Raw genomic sequence first — 27,129 nt, 5'->3', positions numbered from 1 at the left:
AACAAACTTGTATCTTGACTCCTTCTTTACTCGCTTACATTGACCTGCGGCTTTGAAATCCAGGATGACGGTCTGCTCTCTGCTGTGCTCTGCTGCTGCAGCAGTGTTGACACGACACAGCCGTCTCTTAATTATGAAACGCTGCGTGGTACATTTGCACTTCAAACGCAAAACTTCAGCCTCGTGGGGAAACTGTTGTTTCTCAGAATAACACAAATGCAGGAGGAGTTTGTTGTGAGTAGGTCTGAGCAGCAGACGGCCTCAGATGCACTGTTCGTGCTGATTGTTAAAAACTTCACTCATGTGCTGACTCTCAATAAGGAGCCTTCAATATTTAAATGTGGAGCTGGTGGGAGGAGGACTGATGCTCTGAAAGACTATCAGTAACTGGAAGAAAATGGGCCCAAATTCTTTGGTAAAAGTAGACATTTGGGTGGATTTAAAGCTAAATATCATTGCTGGATGTTCTATTACTTATAAATTACATCTGGAATTCAATCATTTACATATAAAAATGAGAAATACCCAGTACAAGAACCATCTGGAATTGCTTTTTTTGTCTGACCAAAAAAAAACTTGTGTTTGCAATTTTAAATTATCCAGTGAAACTATGAAAAACAGCTTTTCTTCCCCCTAATGACCAATTCAATTTAATAATGTAATAATAAGATAATAATAATAACTTCATTTGATCAGCTAATTACTTAATGTTTTCAGGAATATGAGTAATATTTTAAATAGGTCTGTCTTCATACAGTCAGATGAATCCTAAGCCTACACTATGTTTTAGTCCTAAGTCAACTTTAGCTTTACAGCAGAATGTTATTTCTCTGTCTACTAAGACAAAGAAATTCTTTGCATGCAGCCACTTCATTTTATCATTTAATTTTAAAATATATATCATTAAACTGTAATGTTGTCCTAACTGTCTAACAGCAGCCTGTGACACAACATAAGACGCTCATTTATCTTAACCAAACTGATGAAGTCTTTGCTAATGTCAGTTTGTTGGCCAGTCAACTAGTAAGTTGTTGCACATCAACTCAAAGTCTCACCTCCTAAATTTAGCATCAGTCGGTGAAGATGCTGAATGTCATCTGGCTACACTGCTAAAGTTAGGACTGGAAGATTCTGTTTACGTTGTGTCTTGTTTAATTCCATTTTTTTCGGTCTTGATGTAAATGATTAATTCAAATATCTTCATTTTCATCATTATATAGAATTCTACCTGTGGAATACTCTTGTTCATTTCCATATTCAGCTGCTACACATCTTAATGTGACTAAATGCTTCAGTTTTAAATGTCATTTTTGGAAAGTTTCTCATTGTTGTAGCAAAAGATAAATTTGACATGGATGAATTGCATTTGTTATTTGACGATCACAAACCTTGGCATGCCTGTGATTCATAGCACATGATAATAGTGAAACCTCCGACAATATTTAGTCTTATGTAGATTTACTGAAGGGCAGCTCCGACAGCGACCTGACCCTGGTTATGTTTTATTATCATTTTGTTATATGTGATTATGTTGTGACCAAGCACCAAGGTCTGATAATAGCGACACCTGGAGTCTCTGTTATCTGCATGTTGAAGGTGAAGCTGTACTGTTTGAAGGACAGATGCTACTATAAGTCTGCATAGTCTTGTTTGAATCTTGCTCAGACCAACCACAAAATATAAAAGACAAATACTGTTGCACTTTGATTGCTTTCGATACGGCTCATCCAGATTTCCACAACACTCATCAGTGCTTATTTTTTTCCAGGGTGGGGATACGTGTCTGCATGTGGCCGCCCGCTACAACCACATGGCTATGATCCGCATCCTGCTGGGAGCCTTTTGTTCCGTGTCTGAAAAGAACCTGGTGAGTTACTGACCGTCAAGCTACTATGACACGGGACATTCAAGTGGGATCTATTTGCTAAAGTTTACAAAAATGTATGTCTGGCTTGTAAAAGGGACTGATCCATTCTTGGAATCATTTAACAATTTTACTTAATATGGCACACCCAAAATCTTTTTTAAATACTTTATTTATGGTAGATCATGCCAAACCACCCCACAAATAAACAAAAAGCAGCAGAACGTGCTGCCTTCAAAATATAAATGGCATTTTTGCCTCTTTAGTCTTAGTTTCTCTATGGTAAAAACTGTAGTAATTGATAAATTATTATTGGAATGTATTCAGAGTATTTTCCTTCCCTGACGATAAAATACGTTAATCCCAGGTTGACTTGACTTGTATGCTCCAGACAGATAATTGTATTAGTTGCGCTCTCCTGCAAGACAGATCTTTAAACTGCCTCATGCCCAGAGTTCAACAATTCTGTATCAGCATTTGGTTTTTCATTTGGCGTTCGAGCTTCTGGTTAATGCTTAAGATTGAACCCTTAAAGGTTTTTGAATAATTTTCAATAACCCCTCTCACCACCATCCTTTGTCCCTGTGGCTCCACAGGTTGGCGACACTCCGCTACACGTAGCAGCTGCTCTGAATCACAAGAAGACAGTACGTTTGCTGCTGGAGGCTGGAGCAGACAGTCGCATCTGCAACAACGTAAGCCCCCGCGGCCTCGTTTCTACATCATTATGCTCAGAGGAAATGTTTGTGCACTGTGCTTTTCTTCATCTTTAAATCAGCACATATTTCTGTCAGGCATTTCTACAGCAACACTGTCTCTGATTCTATTTAAATCTGCACTGTTCAGCAATATATTGGTGCACGCAATAGATTGCAGCTTGAAAACTGTCTGAATGTGAGTTAACAGAAATCTTCTCATTTTGAGCTGATGCATTACATACAGCACACTCATATTTACTAGATTCTCAGATGCTTTGATACCGAATCAGTACAAATACCAAGATGTAAGCTGTTTATTTCCTACACTATAGGAAGGGTGGGGGTGGAATCAACAGTCAGCGAAAATTTTCATCAGTGTCTACAAATTTTACATTTGTATTGACATAGATGGATTACAGAAGTTTTCTTTTGCAGATTCATTTGAAATTAATGAAAACAGTGTCTACAATTATAGAAGAAATGCAGCTTTTTTTCTTCTTCTTTTTCTTTTTAACCCTGCTAAAAAAGTTGGCTAAAAAAATGCTAAGTGTCTTGTGTTTTTCTGCACATTCTCAACTTGCACAATTTATTTTATTTTTATATTTAAGTCAAAATATCACAAATAAAACATCAGATTGGCGTGGAATGATGCTAGATTTTCATTATGTTTTCAGGTGCGGTTTTGTTGTTGTTTTTTCATTTTACCTGGACTGGAGTTCTTCTGCACCTGTTTCATGACAACTGCATGGAGAATTATCACAATGGACAAAACTCTGTTATGCATATACCGGGAGAGAATGGAAACACACTTTAATTAACATTTGTTCTGCCCATTTTCTCAAAATGGGTTCTGAATTTGCATTGAATCACAATCTTGGCTACAGAGAGAGAGAGAGAGAGAGAGAGAGAGAATTACCTCTACTGTACTATTATAATCAGAATAACATCCATTTGCACAACAACAGCACAATTAGAAATCCCTATATTAAGGACTTCCTGCTCACTAACTTTCCTACAAAAAGCAGCTGCAACGATGATGACTGTTAGAAAAAATTGGGAGCTCACCGAGTCAGTTCTGTCTATTCAGTTTAAAAACCTTGTTGATTACTTAATCCTTAGAGGTCTTGGCCTGTTTTGGTCGTTTTTGCATACTTTTAGTTTTGTCTTTATTTACTACGTAGAAACATGTTTACCATGCCCATGTTTGGTATCTTTTTTTTCAGCACATCACCTATATAATCTGACTATTATTTTTTCACTTTACCGACAATATTAACATTTTGGGCTCAAAAACACACAAAAAATACAAAATCAGATTTGAAAAAACATTTTTTTTATTACAATAAAAACCACAAACATACTTAACAAAGCATTTTGAAGATTGAAAATATATAATATAATAACCATAGGTTACAGATATGAATTTAAAAAGGTAAATTTGATATAAAATCAAACTAAATAGAAATATATGCAACTATATACAAAGCAGGTGTGGCTTTCTTTCTGTTTTTATCTATGCCACTGGCACTCAGCTCTTAAGTCTCTTAGAACCAACAACAAATCTGTCTGGTGTGTCTTACAGTTACGACTAAAATGTGAGTCTTGTTGCTACTGCACGGTTGTGGAACCAGCTGCTGTTACATAATAGATTTGCTCACTCTGTCTCTTTTTTTTTTAATCTACACACATTTTTATTCACTGGGGTTGTTGGACCACTAATCCTTCAATCTGTTGTCTGTTATTCTGCATTTGTCTCTTGTCATCTGTGATGTTATTGGTATGTCTGTCTTTGTGTTTTTTGGTTTTTACTTGATGTGTAAGCTGTCTTTAAATGTGCCCAAGACATAAACTTCACTCACTTACTGTACACAAGAAACACAAAGACAGTGTTTAGATGCATACAACTTGGAGGCTATTTTGCAAAGCCTCTGTTTTGGGGAGAACAATGTATTTTAAGTTTGGACAGAGGGCTGGAAGGGAGAGAAATAGACACACAATCAAGACAGACAAAACATACCTGCCGTGTCCTCATTAAGCTGCTTTGATTTGGAAATGCATTTGTGTGTTTCTGCAGGCAGGTCAAACAGCTTTGGACCAGGCCAGAGAACACAACAACCCCGATGTGGCTCTTCTCCTGACCAAAGCTCCACAGGTAAACTCCCAGCCTGACCAGTGCAAGGGTTCATAAACAAAACATCACCCCTTAAAACTGTAACTGTCATCCAAATAACCGAAGTATACGGCAGTATTTCTTACACATTGCATCAGATAATATTGACACCACAGGTGATGATGTAGCGTTGCATCAGCTTTGACTTTCAGCTCTATAAGCAAACTCTGCAAGAGTTGAAGTCATCCTTTGCTTGTGTCAGGATGATGCCTGGCAAACTTTTCATTTTGTCTTCCATTTAAAATGAGAAACTAAAACAACTTAAGCACTTGTGAACCATGCTGGGTTTACCAAAACCATTGCGTAAAGGTTGCAAATTGTCATTTTGACATATCTTTAGAGTGCCAGTCAGATTGTTAGCTTAACCATTAATACATATATAATTTTTTGCTATGCCACTCATTAATTTAACATGTAAGCATCATGAATAAAGAAAAAGTGAGTAAAATAAATCGAATTTGATGCACATTTGATGCTGCTTTTCATAGTATGATATGAAATATGTAACATGTATTGTTTTTCTTTTCATGGTTTTATTTGTCTTTTTATTCTATATGTCTGCTCATTTTCCTATATTACACTGCCAAACATTTACATTTCTTGCTATGACCACTGGCATGTGAGTCCATGGTCAGAGCTGTGGGTAAAGTAATTTATTGTATTTAATGCTTTATTGCATTTGCCATAAATATGTAGCTGTTCTCAATCTGTTGTAAATGATCAAAGATTTTTTTGACCACCTTGTTAAATTAGGCATATCGTTCAGTAGAACAGAGAAAACCTTGCTCTGCTCTTGAAATATGCATCACAATACCAGAAAATACAACAGTATGGACAATGTATGGACTATCAGTAATGCTTGGATAAATACGATAATTAACTGGAAAGGTGATCTAACATAATGTCTGTTGTTTGGCAGGTAAAGAAAAGTTTTACCAGAATACAAATATCCCCAAAAAGAAATATTGCACACATACTGAACTGCACGGGAGGTTCTGCAGTTATAAAATAAATGCATCTTAGACAAACAGAGCCTTGGGATGGTAATTTTGTTTATTTATTTTAAAAAGCTTTTGTCCAAGTGTCACAATTCCATAAATTGATCTCATAATTTTAGGTGAAAATCTGACTACGTTTGGTTGCAGTGGAAACACTGTGTTAATCACATATTCATAGTGTTTTTCTAATTACTTTCAGATTACTACTGACAACTCCTTAAAGCTACTACTTAAGCTGTGCTCACAGAAAGAGCAATTTGATTAGTGGTAATTGCAGGTGGGGACATTAAAACTAGGTAGAAATTTGTCTTTGAAGAATTCACATCCTTTTTTTTCTTTTCTTTTTTCTTTTTTTTAACCTGGACAGTAAACTCTTGCTTAATTGTGACCCGCAGTGTGTGCATATATAAAATGAACATTTGCAGTGCTGTCTTGTTTTGTCCATTTATCCTTCACGATGATTTCAGTTTAATTCCAGGAATTTTATCTCCCTGTGTTTGTTCAGGTGCAGAGTTTTGTGCGAGGCAGGAGTGTGAGGAAGAGGAGAGACAAGCTGAAGGCAGAAGGCAGAGCTCAGTCGGTGCCCAGAGACGAGATGTTACCCTGTAAGGTAAATACTGGACCTATTTGTCAAAATAATAAATGCAGAATTTAGCAAAAATATGAAAAAAAAAAACTACGAAAATCAGTGTGGAGGAGAGGTGAACACAGAGGGTTGTGGAGTGAGCGTACTTAGGAAAAGAGTCTTTAGTTTCCAGCAATGAAGTAAGAGCAGAATGAGTTTGTCTCTTCTTTCGAACTGATCCAGCGTATTGCCTAACTACGCTGCAATTCATCCTGATTTAACAGAATGTAAGCATACAAACTGATTTCCTGTGGTAACCCACAAATGCACAATAGTAACACCTTAGCTTGTATTATCTTGCATTTTGATTATATGTAAATGCTCAAGCCTAAAGGGTATTAGTTGTTCTTTTTATTCATCCACCTGAACCCCAAAACCTGCTGGTGGGTTTGTAAGGCATTTGTTTTTTTTTTTTTTACAAAATCACAGAAACTACATCATTTGTCAGAGCCAGCAGCTGTATAAACAAAAAAAGAACTGCTATATTTTGAACTTTAAGATGATGCTTGAACATGCATTTTTGAGATCTCTCTACTTCTAGCCATGGTTGCGCTGCTTCCATAGTGGTGCAGGTCTTTATATTGTAGTAAAAATGTAATAGAAGCAGAAAAAACTCTTGAGGGTCAGAGGGTTAACACTGATTCTTTGTAGATTTACTGAAAGAAGTATTAATGCTTTGACCAAATTCCACAGTTGCTATTTAGTTGTTTTATTTTGACTTTTAGTCAGTTTCTGACTAAAAAGAATAAGTTTCTGTTGGAGACAGACTGTAATTTTATGCAACCGTCAGCAGTTGTGTTTTGTACAAAGGGTACAAATCTCTGTGCTTGAAGCTTCTGTACCAAATCCTCTGCCTTTTTCCTGGGAGTGTCCTCTCTGTAAACAGGAAACAGGTCCTCTCACCCACCAGCTGCCCAAAGTGGAAACCTCTCTGGTCACTCATATTTGATTACTTATCAAAAACTTTCAACCCCGCCCCCCAAAAAGCCTCACCCCACTAGTTTGTTTGTGTGCATATTTTTGTTTTGGTATATTTCTGACAAATGTGGATGTTTCCTGCCTGGACCTACGGGCTCACCTTGTTTAGTTTGACAGGGAAGAAACATCAATTTAAATACATGCATTATATCCAGTGTGCATGAACTTCATTCCCCTTTTCTAAGGTTAGAAAAAGCATCTTGTTTCACACTCCAGGACTCTACATATATTGTGTTTACATTGTGTGATTTTCAAAGCCAACACTTCACTTTAACGCCTAAGATATTTTAGATGCTTTATGCATTGTTTTCGACACAAAATACATGTTTGTTGAAACCTTAACATTCGCTGAGGATCTTTCTCACTTAAATTTTTACGATTTTTCAATTTCCTGAGTGGTAAAACATCCAAAAACATCCAGGAAACCGCTGTGTTGAACTTTCCCTCTTCCTGCTTCCTGCAGGACAGTGCATCTGCTGCAGACGACACCCAGAGCAGCGACCGAGCTGCATGCAAACACACAGAGGTGACCGAGTCAAACACCAGGAGGGGAAAGAACAGGAAGCAGAGAGAAAAGGTAGGATCCTGAATTTAAGGATGGAGGATATTTATGCACAGGGGAGAACAATGAGCAGACTTGTATCCTGTATCATCAAATGAAAGAATTGTAATAATTGCTAACCTCAGGTGGTGTTGCTGTTGCAGCCGTCTCTGTCCGACCCTCTCCGCCGCAGAGAGACCAAGCACAACGAAGCCCTTCACAAGAGGAAAGGTAAACTGCGAGGACTCTCCCCTCACCCAGCCATCCCTCCGCACAACTACAAAGCCTATCAGCTCTACACACTGTACCGAGGCAAAGATGGCAAGATCATGCAGGTAGGACGACAAACTGACCCCTGTTCAGTCAAGACTATTATTCACGTAGTTTAGTTGTACTTCTTATTTAGTATAATTCTTATCCAGTACATGTTTCAGTACAGTAAATATAAACTGCTGGATGTGTTGCAGGCTCCGCTGAATGGCTGCCGCTGTGAACCTCTCATCAATAAACTGGAAAACCAGCTGGAAGCCACCAAGGAGGAGATGAAGACTGAGATCAACACCGTCCAAGACCTGATGAACTGCAAGATGGGCCAGATGGATCGCAAGAACAAACACCAGGTAACGTGCACATATTTACACACTGCAGCTCGTTGCACCCTGCTTCACTGAGGATAGGACACATTTACTCCAAGACTCCTGCACTGCCTCATTTTTTTTTTTAGCTTTCTTTTGTGACAGTTTAGCTACTCTACCATTGCCTCCAAAGATTTATTTTTTTCACCACCCATTACACTTTGTACTAAAACATGAATGAGCAAACCCATTTTCTGCACATTTTTAAGGACATTGAAATTTCGGGCTATTATCAACAATTTTCCAGAAACTAATAGAGATGAGCTTGAAATTTTAACTGTTTCTTATGGTACCATTGATTCAGACTCTGAAACATTAATCTCTATTAATGGGTGTGTTGAAATATGAGGAAAGGTATTTCATATTAAAAAGTATTATATGTTTTGTTTTATTGTAACACGCAACTGCATATCGTTCAGAAATAAACAATAGTTGACTTCTCGGTTAACAATTGTTTTGTTAATGTGTGCTCAAAGATGGGACTTTCACTGATGACATCATTATTTCTCACATTTCAACTCATCTATAATCAGAGACTGTTTGATCTACTTGTCTGCTGTTGCAGATTCTGGATCCTTGATGCAAAGCAGTCAAAATTCCAGGCTTTTATCTGTTATAGTTCCAGAGATATTGTCTTTCAATGTCTTTCAAACAAAGCTTGAAATTTCAAAGCCAAAAGAAAACACATTGAAGTGGATCGACAGGTATTAAAAAAAAAAAAAAAAAAAAAAAAAGATATCTTGAAAAGTATATGAAAAATTTTGCTAAAATTCCACAAATATCTTTATACATGTTCATACTTTTCAGGCAAATCAAAGAGATCAGAAATTGTTATAAAAATTTGATGATTTGAGATAGAATGACCCATGTAGTGACTTTTAAATTTATTTTTCAGCTTATATTAAAATGAAAGAAGTCCATTTTGTCAGATCTTGTACTCGAACCAAAGTTTAAATAAACCACTTTGGACTTGTGTATGTGAAGCATTTCAAGGTAGCAAAATCAGTGTTAACTGGCCATAAATACTCTTCTAGGACTAGTTGTCAAAAAAAAAAAAAAAGAAAAAAAGAAGCCCTAGTTAACAAGTAAAACTCCATCAGGAGTAGTTCTTCCGCTGAAAGTAAGCATAGGTAGGACTGTTGGTGAAGTTTTAACTAGATATACTCGCTGTGAACACCTTAATCAGTCCAGAAATGGTCTCTAGCATGACATGGAGTTCACATAGCATCTAATAAAGCTTTCTCACCGTGACTCTGCATGGCTCAACAGAGACAGAACCGCTCTGGTGTGACTGAAAAGGCTGTGGAACATGTGCAGGGGCTTCGTCTCCCCCTGGAGCCACCCACATGCATAATGCACACTCACACAGTCCTGTACGATGCTTCAGATAAGAGCCTCTATCAGATTGCAGAGTTGTTCATGCATGTAGTCACTGCGTCACTGTTGCCTGAGAAAACACAACAGTGGATGTAAGCAGGAATGCATAATCAATGAGATCAGAACAACAACAGAAGCAGGTATGCCATCCCCAAAGTTAAACACTGGAGTGGAAAGTTAAACAAGTCTTAGGCTGAGAGACTGGAAGCTGCAGCTGACTGGGCCGCGGTAGCAAATGTTCATTTAAAACAGGTAAATAGTAGTGAAAAGAGAATACTGATATTTAACGGTATGCAAAGTCTTGTGTCCATCACCAACAAATAATATTCCTACTGGCTAATAAACAGAAGTAACAAACAACAAAGCTGACAGTGTCTTTGAATATAGGCAGCATGTAGGCCTAACGTGTGGATTTTGTCGTCCATAACAATAGAAAAATCTTCATTTAAACTGTGACATCTACAATACATTGGACTGTGTCTACTTTTGATCTTTTAGTGCAGCCTCCCCTTTGAATCTACTTGCACAGTGAATGAGAAAAAAAACACCTTCTGTTGAGCATGTCAGGCAGAACATGGAGAGGAGCAGAAATAACAAACCAGAAGGTCCTTTGATGCTGCTGGCCCTGCCTCCCTGTCATCTGTTGTGATTTTTTTTTTTTGCCATAAGATCCGAGCTCTTGATAAGATGACTGTGGAGAGGGTATCAGCGGAGAGGAGCGAGTGTCTGCAGAGGATCGAGCAGCGAGCCCTGCAGGAGCGACTGGAGGCAGAGAAGAGACAGGTAACACCAGCAGCAGTCAGCCCGCTCAGCAGCGCAACTCCGACTGTGGAAACCCGTTCTATCCTGAATATTATTCCAAATAGCATCAGTAAATGTAACAGGAAGGAACAAGACTTACATCTTGGAGTGTGTATACTGATTTTAAATCTGCTGCTGCATGAGGCCATCACAGAGTGTAAGAGCTATTTGTTCCTGAAGGAACAAAATAGATGGGAGGACATGGCCAGTTAATCTCCTACAGGACCATAGAGCAGGAGTTTGTTGCTGATTTTGTATATTGCACATGTCACTTTGCTTATTTTCCTCAAACCAACCAGTGCTTTAGAGATGGAATGATGACAGAAAACTGGCAACACTTTTGATAGCTGATTTATCATTTATAGCATTTTGTTTTTCAGCCAAAATGCCAAATATTCTTTCGTCTTCTGTGATAGTAAACTCCACATCTTTCGGGTTATTCATTGTTGCGCAGACAAAATTAGTAGTCATTTCTGACATAATCAATGAACAGGTAATCAAATATTAAAGGAAACTATCAGTTGTTGATTTAAAAAAAAAAAAAAAAAGCTATATGTGGTTGTGGCTTTATATTTCTTACTGTGATGGACTAATGCTACCTTGCCTAAACAAATCTGATATGTTGACAGTAGTTCCTTCAGTAACATACCTGTTCCATGTGATTCTGTCATTTAAGCAGGCGTCTCTGGCCAGTGAGCTCAAGAGCTGGTGTCTGTCCAAACTGCAGAACATGGAGTTTCGCTTCACAGGGGACCCTGGCAGCACCAAGCTGCAGCGCTCCTCCTCAGCATCTGAGGGTCTGAACGAAGTGGACGGAGCCGGCCTCACAGTGCTGCCCGCTGGACAGGGAGGTAGCTCCCAGGGCCTGGAGCTCCACAACAGCCCCACACTCCTGGAGTCCTGCCGGGGGGAGTCCAGCCAGGGGGAACCCAGCCTGGCAGAGGGCGGATCATCCAACCACTACTTTGTGGTTCATGTGGAGAGTTCGCCAGGTATTAAATCAAGAAACCTCTGAACAGTTTCCTCATGGACTAGTAGACAGAGTTATTGCCTCGTCTATTGCTCCTCTTTCCAAATCAGTGATTAGTGAAGTTACAGACAAGAAATGAATGCTAAAATAGACTGTAATTATCTCCAAATGGCTCATAGGTGACTAATAAAGAACCCCCACCATTTAATTTTCTAACTTTCTAACCCTCTCCCTTGTTTAACCTCAGCTTTGGTCATTGTTATTACAAGCACGTGCGTATATTTAGATACGTAGTTGAAGTACACTGTACTGGATGGTAGCCTTACTCAACTAAAGATTTTTAGTGTTGCATAGTCACGCATTTATCTAAAAAGGTTTGCAATAATTCTAAATTTAGTTTAAAATTGTCAAACATTAAGATTGACAGTAGCAAATGTCTTGAGTGATTGAAGTCAAATTTCAGCTTTTCCAGTTTTGCTGCAGTCATGAATAATGCAGGCAACATTGTTGTTATTCTCATCTTGTACACAGTCAAATTAACCCTGATAAATCTCCTTCCTGTCACAGAGCTCTGTTGTAAACATCAATGAGCTGCACTAATGCACAGTCGTACATATTCCTACTCACTGTAGCTTCCCACACACACTGTCCTGCTTCTCCAAAGACCCACTAAAGGACCAAATGTAGATTAATCCACTGCTGTCCTCAACAAATTCTGTTGAGCATTTATATATGTGGGTCCTGATTTTATAGATGTCTGAATTAATGGGTTGAGGATGAGAGACACTAACAGAATAGTGAAGTTGCAGTAGGTTGGTTGTTAGTTGACAACAAGAAAAATCTAGAACATCAGCTGTGTCCTTTGTATGTGTTGTGTAATTTATTTATTTAGTTGCTACATGTTCATTGTTCATTAAGAGATCAACGTCTTTGCACCATAACCTGAGTGTTCTCCTGTTCATATTAGCTCGCAACAGGTACAGAATTATGTACTCAGTGCTGGAAGACAAAAACATGACACAGAGTTGCCTGCAGGATGTTTAGTTTCAGAGTTATAGTGCTAATTAGCATCAGGATGACCAGTGGTTACAATGTGACTGAATCTCTTTTAAACTCGAAACAGATGGTGATAAGGCTCATAATGCAGAGGTCACCTCTCCTGCGGCAGCAAAGAGCCCACTGTCATCTATCCAGGTGGTTCGGCCGAAGGAACGCTCCGTGATCTGCACTGACACCCAGAGGAAGAACCAGGAACTGCAGGATGGCGACACAGTGGAATACAGGGCGAAAGGAGGCAGGATCCACAGAGCCAGCAGCTTGTCTCCAGCCACAGAGCGCCGCTTCAGCAGCAAGAACGATGCGGTACTCAGAGAGAGGGAGCGAGGCCGCGACAGAGGGAAGCACCACAGGAAGCACTCCCACGGCAGGACTAAGTCCAGAGGGGCCACAGGGGTCAGGACTCTGGAGGTGTTTGGAGAACCGCCCAGTGGGCCCTCCTTTGCTCAGGAGAGGGACAACATGCACGCCCTGGAGGTGACCCAGTACTTTTTCGAGGCTGTGTCGACGCAGATGGAGCGCTGGTACGAGAGGAAGGTCCAGGAGGCTCGCTGGCAGGCCGACCAGAGGGCTCAGGCCGACAGAGCTGCTCTGATCGAGAGGATCACCTACCTGGAGGACGAGCTGCGCATGCTGAGAACTAACAGACACGACGACTGCTAACACACACCTCATCCACTGTGCATAAAAAAGCTGCCAAAACCTACGTGGGGTTATATTTTAACAGCCACAACAAAAATCCTTCTGCAGAATTCAGTGTGGACGGGTGGATCACTGAATCACACAATGGAACACATCTGTTTCAGTTTAACAAGCGCCAAAAAATGTTCCACTTTTACACCACTTGCTCTGTTGGTTGTCATGGTAGCACTGGCCTGTTATGTTGATGTGTACATACAGTTCTTTAGTAACAAGGGCAGCTCTCACACTGTGTTGTAAATAAACCTGCTAAGGTAGATGTTAAAAAAATAAAAATAAAATGGAACATGCTATTTATAGGATAGATTCACTCCATCACACCAGACAAGTGCACACGCATTATAAAGTTAACCCCACGAGACTCTGCATTGTAACACCGTGAGCTACATGTTTCATAATTAAAGTACACTGTGGATCATAGTGAAAGCTGTCAGCAAAATAAGCTTTGTGTTGGTATGTGCATGACAGAATCAACCCTGTGAATTTAGAGGAACGACCTACTTACTTACTCATGAGAATGTAGCTTAACTGACACTGTATGTTAAACCCTACTGAAGGCTTTTCTTGGACTGCATCAATAACTGATTTTGCTGCATGGTGTATTTGTACGGAAAGCTGGAGTATGTCCACAAGAATTAGACTTGTACAGTAGCTATTTTGTTTGTTGCAGTTATAGTATAAATACATGAAACATTTTTGCAAAAAGGGCTGACTTTAGTGTATTATAATTTAACAGTGTAGATGTTTATAATAATTCTAGTGGCACACTCCAGGATACCTCCACAGATTTGAGATGACATTAGGAGCTCCCCCAAAGTCCTCAAGTTTCATTAGCAGTCAAAGAATGAAATACCTGCTCTCACTGCCAGCCACGCCAGCTTTACGGAAGCACTCAGCTCCGACTGTGTAAGTGTTTACAGCCCAATGCAACAGACAATAAGGTAAAGAAGACTCTCCAGACTTGCTGTTTTACACAGAAAACAATGCCACTGTAAGCACATGTCCACTTCTCCTGTTTGTCAACAGCAAACAAGCCAAATTCTGCTCTGAACAGCTAACTCCCTGCCAATCCTGTGTACCTGTAAAGGTCAACCCTGACATTAAAGCTGAATTCTGTTAGAACACGTTGCATGAAGAAAGCTCAGTTGCAGTATTACTGTCTGCTGTATTGCTGTTCCATGGATACGAATAATGCACTCTGTTTGATGATGCCAGAAAACATATTTTGTATTAAAAAATGATCATTCTGCCTGTGGTTTCTCAGTTAATTTTAATACACATTATAAACATATATACACAATACCAACACTGATGTGGCAGATGGGCTCAGTGAGCCTCACAAGTCGTCTCCATCATCACCGCTGTGCCACACAATACGCAGGATGATGCCTCCCGGTCACCATCATCCATCCTGGAGCCCAGCCAAAGACCCGTCACAACAGTGAGAGGAACCTCTGTTTCCATGGTTACCTCAGCACGTAGAGTCCACACAGACCACATGATGGCCTTCATTGAGAACTAGTCTAGATCAGTCCGCAGCAGGGACTCGAGCAGCTTGTTAACTTCTAGCCAACGCCAGAGACTTCTGCAGCTCCTCCAGATGGTTGTTGGCTTGTGTGATCATCATGCGGATGGCATCCTGAAGCAATAACAAGAGGACAGACTGAAATAGTAGGCAAAGCAGAGCAGGCTGGGAAAAATACATCCAAAAAAAGTATAGCTCAAGGTTCAATTGCTTACTTTGAAATGAATCACATTTTAGTCTTGACAAGGGCTGAACAATGAATTGATTTTGAAATGAAATTTGAAACAATGCAATTAGGAAATCACAAAAGCTGCAATTTCTGATATATAAGGTGTGATATTAATTAGACTAATGCATGTATTCCATTTTATTTACTTTGATTGAAATGTTCAGAAGTTATTTAATCTGGCCCACTGATCACTGTATACTATAAGATTCAGGCACGCTGTGTATAGCTGACATTAGACCAGTCTTGGTATTTACTAAATACAACTCCTAAATTTTGCAGCACGTCTGATGCAGAATCTAAACTTTCATGTCAATGGCTTTACAAATGCCTGCTGTCATCCCGATGTGACAGTTTTGCTTTTGATGGTATTTAATTTAGTAATGCTACATCGTCTATTTTCTACCTCTTATACCATTAATATAAAAGTGAAACTTGACTTCAAAAACCTGAATCGCAAATCAAATTGCAGCGTCTGTCAGATAGTAGACATTTTTCAGAAATGTTTCAGTCCTAATCATGACTAGTTCCAATTAGCTTCCCTTTTTAAAGACTTTCTAGACATGAAAGTCATCAATCAGGACCATCTTCTTGAATGATAGGACAAATGTCTTAGACACTTTTCACATATTTTGATTACCATGGTCCTGTTTTGACGGCGTCATACATACTTTGCTCTATCCAGCAGACATTGTAAGGCAGTTCTAAGTAACTTGGTTTCGTAATATAAAGGCCAGCACATTGATGCTTTTTCTTTACCTGTTCTGTGGCGTTTTTATTCCTTTTGAACTCGTCTCTGGCCCAATCTCTCAGGTACTTCCTATCTGTCTCATCCGGTACCTGTCGTATGGTCTTCAGCATGTTTCTGTAAATCCCCAAAACCTTCTGCCGCTGTAGAAACTGAGGAAAGCATCTACAATTAGGACCCAACATGATGGTTAACACAAGTTTATGCAATTCAATATCACACTAAAAGTAATGAGATTTTAGTGATTTTACTCAGCTGATAGCGCCAATAAAGCCTGTTCATGAATAACATCTGTATATTTAGTGATTTATTTGAATCTGATGACTACCATCAACTTCACCTCCACACTCAAGTACAGCTGAGCCCAAAATTATTCATACCTATGACAACTTTTGATTTATAGTGAATTTATGGCAAGATCAAGTGACAAAAAAAAACAAAAACCAAACCAGATCTCTGTGTACAAACAACTCCATCTCATCTGACTGCAAAATCGTTGACCAAATGCTTTTCTAGATGAGGTTTTGTGTGAACGTCTTGAAGTAGTGGAATTCCCTGTGGTTGGTACACATGGACACCAGCCTTGTGCATAGTTTGCTGAAGTGGTGGTCTTTGGCTACTTGTTGGCCTCTCCGACCACCATTCTTGCCAGAGGAGGGCTCGTTTTAGGCTTCCTACCGCATTCTGGGATTTTTTTTTTACAGCGTGAAACCCCTTTTAAAACACTTGGATATGGCTTTATAGCCTTTCCTAGTCTTGTGAGCAGCAGCAATGTGCAATTCTCTCTAAGTGATGAACCCTGATAGCAGCCTACTGAGATAACTGATTGTAGCCATGACTAGCAATTGATGAGTAACTGACTAGAGAGCTACTGCATTAGCTTTCCTCAATGTCCCTAACTTGTGTTTTTACGACACAACTTAATTTCAACGACTATAAATACTTATGGAACATGGCATTCTTAGTTTAAAAAAAAAAAAAAAAAGACATGATATGACAAGACAACTGATTATTAGCACTAATAACACAATGTCGTCTTGATTTTGCTACTTGTTTAGGTCATTTCTCGGTAGAAAAAACCCTATTGGTCAAATAAAAATTCAGTATAAATCAGAAGTTGGCATGGGTGTGAATAATTTTGGGTTTAAGTGTATCTTAAATATGAATGATTAATTCAGCATTATCATTTAAAAGCCCAAGTTTCAAAACATGCTCCTTTGATCAGTAGACATCTCTAGACTTTTCTGCCCATATGGTTAAAAACAATAAATCCACTGAATTACAAAAAAAAAAACTAATTTTTTGAAAAGACTCTCAAGTTGCACCCTTGTTTCTGCACCAAAACAAACATGGCCGCCCACCGACTACCTGAAAGACACAACTAAGAAAAATGGTTTAAACTTGTACTCTTTGTGCAGCATATGAAATGAATTGTTCCCAGAGTAAAAAGGAGCCTTTAAAGATTCTGTGAATGCTCTTAGAGCAGCGGTAAGCATTTTTATAGGACTTTTAAAGAGGAAGCAATGACCCAAACGTTTGCTAATACAAGAGATGAAAGAACAGGTGCTAGCTAGCAGTACTGTATATATTAGCTACCGAGCTAATACCGTTAGCTGTTAGCCTGTCAACAACCCATGTGTTACCGGTTTAGTATTTACCTTGCGGGTGTACGTATTTACCTGTTTTAAGGAAAGCGCTGCCGTAGGTAACCTTGACACCGTCATCTCTGTCAGATTGTGAAACAACTCAGTACAGGAGCCTCACGGGCTGATGTTGTGCTGGAGCTCAGAGCGTTTGACCCGGTGCTTGTCTCCCCCTGGTGGACGGAGGACCGCAGCACACTACAGGACTGCAGCTACCTGCAGGTGCAGGGGCCTGATTCTGGATCACTGGGACATTTCATAAATTAAGACATTATTCATGACCTAAATTACACCCCTGTTTTTGCACACTTGTGACTTCTTCCTTATAATGCACATTATAATTATCTGCACATTGATGAAAGTACAAGTTGTACTGTCACTAAATAGCACAAATGGCCGTTCACTGTCAAGTGATAAGACTTAGATCTGACATATTCTTCAGAGATGTACATATAGTACACCTAAATAATTGTGTTGCAACTGAATACTAAGCAGGCTAAAATTTCCTTTAACCTTGTGTTTGGTGATCTGAAATGCTAAAACAAGTTTTACTATTTTTCTCTGTGCAGGTTGTCAGTGTTCAGTCAAACGCTTTCAGTAGAGGACAACCGGACTTTGCGTTATGGTTTTTGAAGACAGTTTAGCTTTAATCCAAGAGGCTTCTTCAGTTCTGAATGACTGATGTGGAGATCCAGTTTTTTTACAGTCTTAAGACTGCATTATAAATACCTGACAAATGGTGTTGTGGATCCCCTCCTCCTGTTTCCAGACTGCTGTTTCACTTTAACATAGATGGTTCTTGAACTCCTCTCTCAATAGATGTCTTCTCTGTCCAGAATGTGAGCTTTTGTCCTGCTCTATATAAAAAGTTCAGGCATAAAAGTTTATTGGATATGAAAATTAAGGGTTGATTAATTGTCAGATCCTATATTCAGCATTTATTTCTATTACATGTACTGTTATGTTTTAAAACAATTTCCCAAAAACTAAACTAATTCAAAAATATATTACTGTAGTTCTAAAGCAGCTATGTAAAATATATGTACACTGTATATAAGATGTAAATAATTTGTATTGGACTTATTCTAAAGTTTGAAATGAAGATTTTAATTTAAATGCAAATGCCCTAAAAAAAAAAAAAGAAGGTATAAATCGACTCCCAATAAAAGTTTTGGTGTTAAAATGGAACACAGAGCAGTTTAAGGACTTTCCTCCAGTGTTCGATTTATGCTTAGATAATGTCTGAGATAGACGACAGAGCAACCTTGTAAACCATTTATTGTCAGGATCATTCACGTCATGATTTAACAGGCAGATGCAAACAACCTCTTAAATACGACCCATATGTCTGCTAACATGTATGTTCACGTAACAAAACACGTTTCAACGCTTCATGTCTTCAACACGTTCTCCTAAGAGACACAGTGATGAGCTGTGTCGCACTATGGATTCAAAATGAACATAGCAGATGTTTCTTTAAGACCACAAAAAAAAGGGGTTCTACTGGCACCTTTATCAAAACTGGACTCTGCAGCCGCTGTGCTTCAAAGTGCATGAGATGTGAATCTGTAAAAATCCTGACAGAGCTGTGACTGCGCCTCTGATCCGTCACCACGACGGCTGGTTCAGGTGTGAAGTGAGATGCAACACTGTTCTCTCCAAGGCACATTTTATGAGTTCCTGTAAAAGTCAGTCACAACATGCTACTGCTCAGTCAAGGTGTTGGGAAGCTCAGTCCTGCGGCTCTGCGCATCTGCTGCTGCGTTCACACTTAAAATGGATGATTTGATGATGTTCATAACACTGACTAAAACATCCAAACGTGAATCGGGGCTTATCATACATGGGGAGGGGGGACAGAGGTATTTACTGACACTTCACTGACGCGTTTCATACGCAGGGAAATCACATTTTTGTTCCTATTATTTCATCTCAGACGTGCAAGTTAAAGCAATCCTTGTTACATTACAAAAGAAACTGAATTCCCCTGATAAAGACAAAACAGCAAAGGTCGCTATCAAACTACTAAAATCTACAGTAAAAATAAGAAAATAAAGGCACATGTACAGCGGCGAGTCTCTCTTGTTTGTTTCAGTCTTGTTTTTCAGCTGAGAGGCTAGCAGCAGAATGGCATTGTGCAGTTGGCTGCTGCCCTTTTTTTTTTTTCCTTCCTTCCTGTAAAAGTTGGCTTCCCATTGGTCTTATTGGTCAGCTGACGTGACGAGTTCAAACCACTGCCTGAGAGCGTCACTCAGGGTCTCCGGCAAGGCGTTGACATCTCGTAGGATGACGTAGAAGGGGAATGGGAACTCGTCCATGTAGGAGCGGATCTCTGGCATTTCTCCCGGTCCTTTGAATATGGGCACCTTGATGTCCAGGATGGAGTCCTGCAGCAGAGCACCGGGGTTCAGTTACGCTTTGTGTCTGGAGATTTAGAACATTTTTTTTAAAAGTTCGAATTGTTCTCCTCTTACCCGTGAGTTGGGGTTGTCCAGCACCACGAACATGACGAAGACGTTGGCGCCGCGTGCTGCTCGCACAGCTGCCATCACTCGCTCCTTCCCCTCCAGGAACAAACCTCTGCCGTCAGACACGATGACCAGCAGCTGAGCTGTCTCTGTGGAGGGACGTCACAGGTTGGTTTATAGCATCTGCTTCAGGTGGCTGATGAAATAGGCTTGTTTGCAGGAACCACATGTTCTCTTTTTATTGTAATTTTTAGCACGACATACAGTGCAGTGCATTTTATTTTTTTTTTATTTAGATTTTGCATTAGAAGAAGTCAGTTTTTCTTCCTCCAGATTCCAGCTGCTTTCATATTTGGCAGTTTAGACTGTCAACTGTTAAAGCAGCATTTGTAGAATAAAAATATGTATTAGAGAGAAAAAATAAAGGAAAGGAGTGAAAAATGAATAAAGTAGGAGTGTGACTTGAGAGAGATCGATGGAATAAATAACATTATTGCATTAATGGTGCCAATGCAAGGCTCAACTTCAGCCTCAGTGCAAAGTAGTGACAGTGACTTCCACAGAAGTGTCTACAGATTGTGAAAAAAACCTTCAACTACCAGATTTACTACACAGTTCTATGAGTCCAACCTCAGCTCTCTGCAGCTACCCAAAAGCAACTTGCTGTGACTGCAGGCAGAACACCAGCAATTTAGGGTGGATCTCTGAGGACACCCAACACGAGGTCACCATGCACTGACACAAAACTATGGTCAGCAAAACCAGCCCCTCTCCTAACTCTGATTCAACATCCTTGATTCTTCTCCTCACCTGAGACACGAGCAGAGAGGAGTTGACATCACACATAATGAGAAATCCTTGCTTCAGAAACATCAAATCTATGAAATATTACGTGCTGTACAACTGCATCATCTGTCCATTCTTTTGCTCCAGCCTACATTGTATCTAATGATCTGAGGTGATGATGTGGCATCCTTGCTCATAGCTCTTACAGGAAACCTCCTCTTTCTTCATAAATGCTCTTTCAGAATCGAAAAATCCTGCTAAGACTGATTTCTTGGTCACACACAGGAGGACGGAGAAGACGAGGCTCAAAAGAGAAAAATGAGCCTTTAGGGTAAGGTCTAGTCTCTGAACTCCCACCACCCCTCTGATTTATTCAGTGATTCAAACAGGTCTAGTGCTGGTTCTCACTAATGGGACCAGAAAAGTAGGTGGGATTAGGATGGAGACATCACTTTCCTACTTAGACAGCTAACTTATTGGTAACATTTATGAAAAATAGCAACAAATGCTCTTGAATGTTGGATTGGACGAATCTATGACAGTTATAAATGATGCATTGTTGATGATGCAGATTGTTTTTGTAGTTTTTTGTTAAAGTATGTTGAAAGCTGAACCATTTAACAAGTGATTACCAAGTTGTTACAGTCAACATGTTAGCAAAAAAGTTGTCTACATCAGATACAGCAATAAGATCATTCATTTGGAGTTATGCTTGTGTCCATCTAATGACCTCTAGCTTCACTACACAGCTCCTGCTCCTTCAGCACCTCTTTTGAATCCTCTTTAAATCTACATTGCACCAGCTCGTCGCTAACTCAGCTGGTTTTATAATGCTGGGCAGGTAGAGTCATGTAAAATGGGATTATCAAATTTTCTTAATGCTGTAAGTAAGGATGAGGAGAGCTAAATTATCTGGCCAGAAACCACAACAATCATTGTAAAGAGACTAAAGGCTCCTTTGTGCCTTTTAAGAACTGGGTGATGAGTCTCTGTGGGGATTCCTTTCACATCATTTTACAAAAATGTTTATTAGTGCAGCTCTACAGGGTGAAAAGAAGATTTTTGATCATGTTTTATCTCTTACACTGAATATTAGTCTCTTGCGCGTTGCTGAAGGTTTATCTGAAAAGAGCAGAGTCTGCTGCTGCTGATTCACAACCACAATAAGCCTTTTATCACAGTTGCACACACATTACTGCAGAAATTCCACAGTACTGCAGCTTCCAGTGCAGTTTTGGGGTCAGTGTTTTCAGGCTTAGCTGCTGACTAAAAGGCCTGAGCTCCTTCATAATGCTGCCTGTATCTGAGCCCCATGAAAAGGAAATCTTAGCTCCACCAGGGCTTTGCATGGCTTAGTCAATAACCAGCGTTAACCTCAGAGCGCCTGGCTCAGATCCTGGAGCTGCTGTGTATCTGTGTGTTGCTCTGAAGGCTGGTTTATTGGACAGCTGATACGATCTGGGCCCTGACTCCATTTACTCAGCAGCACACAGGTTAAGCACAAAAGAAAAATTAGTTTCCAAGCAGACACACTAACTGGCAAGAACTTCATCTTTTATCACCCAAAAGATATGTTAAACAGAATTGGATATTTGCATGATTAGACTTAGGTATTGATTATCAATACTTTTTTGAGACAAATGTTTCTGCACCAGTGGCTGAAAACTGTACTGAAAGTTGACACTGACTTTGTGTGTCACATTGTTTGTTTAGGTCAAACATCAAGCACTTTGTGTACTTGCAGATACAATATAAATGCTGAATCAATGCCCTACCACTTCTCTAGTGAAATCTGAGTTTATTCAGTGTGTTCACAGTCCCACAACAAGCGCTTTTAAGCTGAAAGATCCAACTTTGCTTGCAGAAAGACCAGAGAGGAGAAGAGATCTGAATTTCACCTGTACTGTCCACACATATTTGACCGGGTTGCTCTTTGCTTGACGCCTTACCACAATGTGAATACGATATGCTACTATTTGCTGATAAATGCTACTACTAGGTGCTCTAAAACTTTGTCATTTTAAGTTTAGTTGTTGATCCCCTGTGGACATTTATTTAGTTGATATATTCTTTTTTTCAGCTTAAAATAGTGCACTGCAGAAAGACTTCTGATCTACTTGAGTAATGCAGACAATAACAGATTTATGCTCAGCAATGTTGTGTCTCATTTCTTAATATTAGTAAATTGTAGTCTTTTATCAAATGCAAACAAACAGCAGCTACACAATATTGGCACTGCATATTGATCATTGGTCGTCCTGCTCTCTAAATTTCATCATCAGCCATAAAAAAAAAAAATAAATAAATTGTGGACCAGTAGTCACAGCAGCATGTGAGCAAAATAAGCCAAGAGGTAGTGAGTCTTTACCCAAGTTCAGAGATCCTGGGGTCTGCTGACGTGCTGCTAGAAACATTTTCGTAGAGGTTTCCAAAAACTGTGAGGGAGAAACACAAAGGGAGAGAGTAGAAGAGTTTTAACCACAAGCGACACTGTAATGGTAAAACTTCATATACACACATACAGGGCTGTGATCAGGGTTTCTGCACTGTTCATCACATTTAATGTAAGACTTTTCAGTGTTCCACAGAAAACAATTTAAATATCTTCTTCACAGTCGTAGCAGTCAAAGAAAACCATCCAAAAATCAACAAATTAGATCTACAATAATATACAAGTACATAAACTGACTGATGCTGAATTCACATTTCTGCCAATAGTTCCTGGCTGTACGCAGCAGTATTTCAGAGTGAAATCAATAATCAATTGATGTGAACTGGGCTCATATGATTACTAAACAGGCCTCTCTGTCACGAGTACAGGGGCTGGAGGGGTCAGCAGCGTTTTTCCTGTTTGAAAACTACAGAGCTCAATTTAAAGTTACATATTTATCTACAGCAGGTTAAAAAAATTAGGAAAATAAAATATTTTAATATCTTCTATGTCCTCTTTGGGGGAGCTGAACTCTTACTATGTCTTTCTCTTACCAACATAATGGACTACCTTCTCCTTGTTTTCATCTGCAGCAGCTATTTGTGTAGCATTGTTCATGTTCAGCACCAGTCATCTCTTCAACATTACAAAATAAGCATCATAACTGTATCTCATGTAAAGCACTTTGTTAGTTTTTGGAAGTTTTTTTTGTTTTTTCCCCCCGAATTCTGATAATAGTTCATCTGCCACACAAGATTGAGGTAAAGGGAAGTAGATGGAGGATTCCCACCTGTGCTATTCTGGTCTTCTTCTGCTGGAACTGACAAAGTCTGAGAATCCGAGCCCCCGACTCGTCATTAAACTGCTGCTGGAAGGGATGCAGTAGCTGCACCTGCTCCCCAAAACTGGACACATGAGCAGAAAACACACGTTAATATTTGCTACGTGACTCCATATTACTTTAAATTTCTGTCCATTTATCTCATCACTTTGTGCAAACATATATGAAGAAACTGACAAACATAGTGAATGTTCTCACCTGCACACTGACACCTGTCCGACCTCCAGCAGAGTGAGGGCGTTGATGATCACTGACAGGGATTCAAATGCCAGCTGTACCACACACAGACAGGACAGCAGGAATTGATTTGTGAGACATTTACTAGAATTTTTTTGTGTGTGTGTGTGTGTGTGTGCAGACAATTGAAGGATGTGTCCAGTTCTGTACAAATGTAAGCAAGCCGTTAGACAGCCCAGGAAATTCTACTTTTGTTGATTTTGGAGGTGAAACGTGCCTAAAATAAGCAGCAACTGCAGTGTGTGCGAAAGTCCTGCTTATTTATGAACGTTTTCTAACATTTGGCATGCAGCTGTACAAAATACACCGTTATCATTAAATGTTTCTTCCATTTATTCAACAGAATAAATGTGGACACGCCACAGGAGCAGCAATGCAAAGCAGTAAATGAGGCAACACATGAGGGCTGTCTGACCTGTTTGGAGTGGTTGTCCACCATGCTGGAGGAGTCGTCCACAGCCAAACAGATCTGATATTCTCTCTTGCTGGGCTTCGTCCTCCGCAGCCAGATTTTGTCTTTGCGGAACTGACTGGCAATGTAGGGGATCACCTTCCTCATGTTCAGACGCTTCCCCGTGCGGTAGTCACCTCTGAGGAGCAGTGAAATATCACACATACATGTAAGCACAAGCATCCACCTCTCTGTTCAACATGAAAACAGGTAAACAATGAGCTGTCAGTTTCACTACTGGAGACAAAATCAGGACAAAACACATAAAAAGGTGTATGCAAAAGGTTAATAGTTCAGGGAGAAGTGTGTTGGTACAGACTTGAGTTTGGCGGCCTGTGTGGGCTCTAGGATGAGGCGGAGCTGCTCGCACAGCTGCTGGGAGAGAGCCGAGGTCAGAGTCTGGTACTGATGCCACATGGATGCTGCTGCACTCTCCTGGAACACAACCAAGACGACAGCATGAGATAACAACCAGTATTACACAGTTGACATTTGGATAGAGCCAGTGATCATAATTTCTGAAGATGTGCATGTTTGATTTTTTTTAAGTGTAGAAGATCTAAGATGAATAATTAAACCACAGCGATGCATAAATCTCAGCACAACACAGGTGAGACCGTAAAAGGAACTTTTTGAGGAACTCAACTTCCCTACCTGCATTTTCTCTGCAGGAACTAGTTCAAATTGGCTAAATAGGCTAGGATTTTCTGCAGCGTTGCAATGCAGCATCCAGGAATCAGGATGGAGCAGCCAGCCTTTTACAACTGATGGATTTCATATATGCAGAAAACGACATTCAGAGGAACTGAATTGCCTAATCTTCCAGAAATTGTCTTCAAGTTTGACTTTAGAGCAGATCTCAGGTCAGACTCACCTCCTCATGAGTCCCTGGAGCCAGTTTGTGCCAGGCCTCCAGCTGCAGCTCCATCTCCCTCCTGATCTCTTCGGGGTCTCTCTCTGATTTCTGCAGAAACACAAACATTGTTACCTGCAGATGTATGTAGGCAGAGAGCTGATGTTTTCATTTAGAACCAGACACTGTGATCTGAATACAGGGTTTCAGCAGAGTTCACCACATTAAACTTAAATCTATTAAACCTTGATAATATCGGATAAATCATAATGTAATACCTGTTTCAGGTCATGCCAAGCACAAGCACAAAATGTAGTAGTAACAAGATCTAAAGTAGAACCTGCTCTGATGTTCTAACAGATCGACAGTTTTTAAAATACATGGATAAAGAAAACAAACAAAACAATCTGTTCTTACTGTCTTCTGATGCTGTTTGTAGTTTGATTACATTATTCATATTGCATAAAACTTTTAAAATAACTTCTAACAAAGCCACCTGTGAGGATGAATATAATTTCAAAGCAGGTGTTCGGTGTTTACCTGCATAGTCTCCAGCAACAGATCAGCAATAGTGTGAATCGTGGATTCTGTGCTTCTCTCTGCTCTGTCTTCTTCTCTGGGTTGTTGTCGGTCCTTACACTTCTCTTCCTCCTCCTCATCTCCCTGCCTCTGCACCTCCATCTCTCTGCTGTCTACACCTGCAACAATAAGAGCAGTCAGGATATGTCAGTTTCACTAAACTGTGATTCAAAAACCAGCATAAACACAGAGAGTTGGTAAAACTACAACACCTTTCTGGGATGCTTTGGAAGAGTCCAGCTGCTCAGGTTTTAACTCCTGGACCTCAGCGGCCTGAAGTTCTTCTTCCTGGTTCTCTGTTTCCATGGCGACATCCTCATCATTTTGATCTTCATCTTGGTCCTGCTGAGGTCCTGCTGCTTTCTGCTGGTCTGCACTGGCAACATCTGGAAACAGAAAGACCAGCAAACATGACATTTAATCATCTGCTTGAATATGGGGTGAAACCAAACAATGTTAAACACTGTTATAAGAAAAATGGCAACTGAAATTTCCACTCTCAGTGTGTTTGGTGTGTGTCTGATCGCTGACCGTATGTCTGAGTGTCGTAGGCTGTCTCCCCCTGTTTGATGTGCTCATACAAGTCGGACTCCTGCTGGGCGTCACTCTGCCTGTTGTCTTCGGTGCGATCCTTACTGCTCTCCACCGTACGCAGACGCTTGTTGACACGCTCATTGTAGTCGCCTGTCGAACGCTCGTTGTCTGCTTGGCCGGGTTTTCTTTTGAAGCTCTGGAATAAGAAGCAGGGAAAGAAATTTGATTTATTTAAACCTGAGAGAAACTGAGAGAGGCTGAAGTGGGAGTAGTAAAACAAATTTACCACACCTGAGTCTTGCTCTGAGTCTGTTTCTGTGAAACCATTCTTGCCGTCTGCTTTGACTCGTGGCCCTCTGATTGGCTGGCGTCAGCTGATCCACTGCCATGCTCCT

General features: G+C 39.9%; 3 protein-coding genes across 3 annotated transcripts in view; 1 reads left to right on the top strand and 2 right to left on the bottom strand.

Moving 5' to 3' along the window:
- Nucleotides 1–14,661, top strand: part of ankrd6b (ankyrin repeat domain 6b) — a 33,097-nt gene extending 18,436 nt beyond the window's left edge. The window contains exons 6-15 of the mRNA XM_008287254.1: nt 1,769–1,867; nt 2,461–2,559; nt 4,637–4,714; nt 6,236–6,340; nt 7,797–7,910; nt 8,039–8,209; nt 8,342–8,494; nt 10,556–10,669; nt 11,367–11,679; nt 12,781–14,661. Coding sequence (XP_008285476.1) covers nt 1,769–1,867; nt 2,461–2,559; nt 4,637–4,714; nt 6,236–6,340; nt 7,797–7,910; nt 8,039–8,209; nt 8,342–8,494; nt 10,556–10,669; nt 11,367–11,679; nt 12,781–13,376 — 1,842 coding nt within the window. The 3' untranslated portion in view covers nt 13,377–14,661. The remainder of the gene's footprint in view (nt 1–1,768; nt 1,868–2,460; nt 2,560–4,636; nt 4,715–6,235; nt 6,341–7,796; nt 7,911–8,038; nt 8,210–8,341; nt 8,495–10,555; nt 10,670–11,366; nt 11,680–12,780) is intronic.
- Nucleotides 14,662–14,665: 4 nt separating this feature from the next.
- lyrm2 (LYR motif containing 2) lies at nt 14,666–17,701 on the bottom strand. The gene is made up of 3 exons (XM_008287253.1): nt 17,591–17,701; nt 15,923–16,063; nt 14,666–15,051 (listed from the first exon to the last, which is right to left on the bottom strand). The coding sequence occupies exons 1-3, from the start codon at nt 17,633–17,635 to the stop codon at nt 14,971–14,973; spliced, it is 267 nt and encodes an 88-aa protein (XP_008285475.1). The 5' UTR covers nt 17,636–17,701; the 3' UTR covers nt 14,666–14,970.
- A 1,114-nt stretch (nt 17,702–18,815) lies between these two features.
- mdn1 (midasin AAA ATPase 1) overlaps nt 18,816–27,129 on the bottom strand; it is a 73,613-nt gene continuing 65,299 nt past the window's right edge. The window contains exons 91-102 of the mRNA XM_008287252.1: nt 27,026–27,127; nt 26,732–26,930; nt 26,413–26,586; nt 26,162–26,319; nt 25,643–25,732; nt 25,088–25,203; nt 24,733–24,907; nt 24,279–24,352; nt 24,030–24,144; nt 23,177–23,243; nt 20,029–20,171; nt 18,816–19,941 (exon numbers count right to left, since the gene is read on the bottom strand). Of these exons, the coding sequence (XP_008285474.1) occupies nt 19,756–19,941; nt 20,029–20,171; nt 23,177–23,243; nt 24,030–24,144; nt 24,279–24,352; nt 24,733–24,907; nt 25,088–25,203; nt 25,643–25,732; nt 26,162–26,319; nt 26,413–26,586; nt 26,732–26,930; nt 27,026–27,127 (1,599 nt within the window). The 3' untranslated portion in view covers nt 18,816–19,755. The remainder of the gene's footprint in view (nt 19,942–20,028; nt 20,172–23,176; nt 23,244–24,029; nt 24,145–24,278; nt 24,353–24,732; nt 24,908–25,087; nt 25,204–25,642; nt 25,733–26,161; nt 26,320–26,412; nt 26,587–26,731; nt 26,931–27,025; nt 27,128–27,129) is intronic.

This window comes from Stegastes partitus, unplaced genomic scaffold (assembly GCF_000690725.1).
Source record: "Stegastes partitus isolate 25-593 unplaced genomic scaffold, Stegastes_partitus-1.0.2 Scaffold492, whole genome shotgun sequence".
In the NCBI taxonomy this organism is placed as follows: domain Eukaryota; kingdom Metazoa; phylum Chordata; class Actinopteri; family Pomacentridae; genus Stegastes; species Stegastes partitus.
This window is presented reverse-complemented; position numbering and strand designations above follow the sequence as displayed.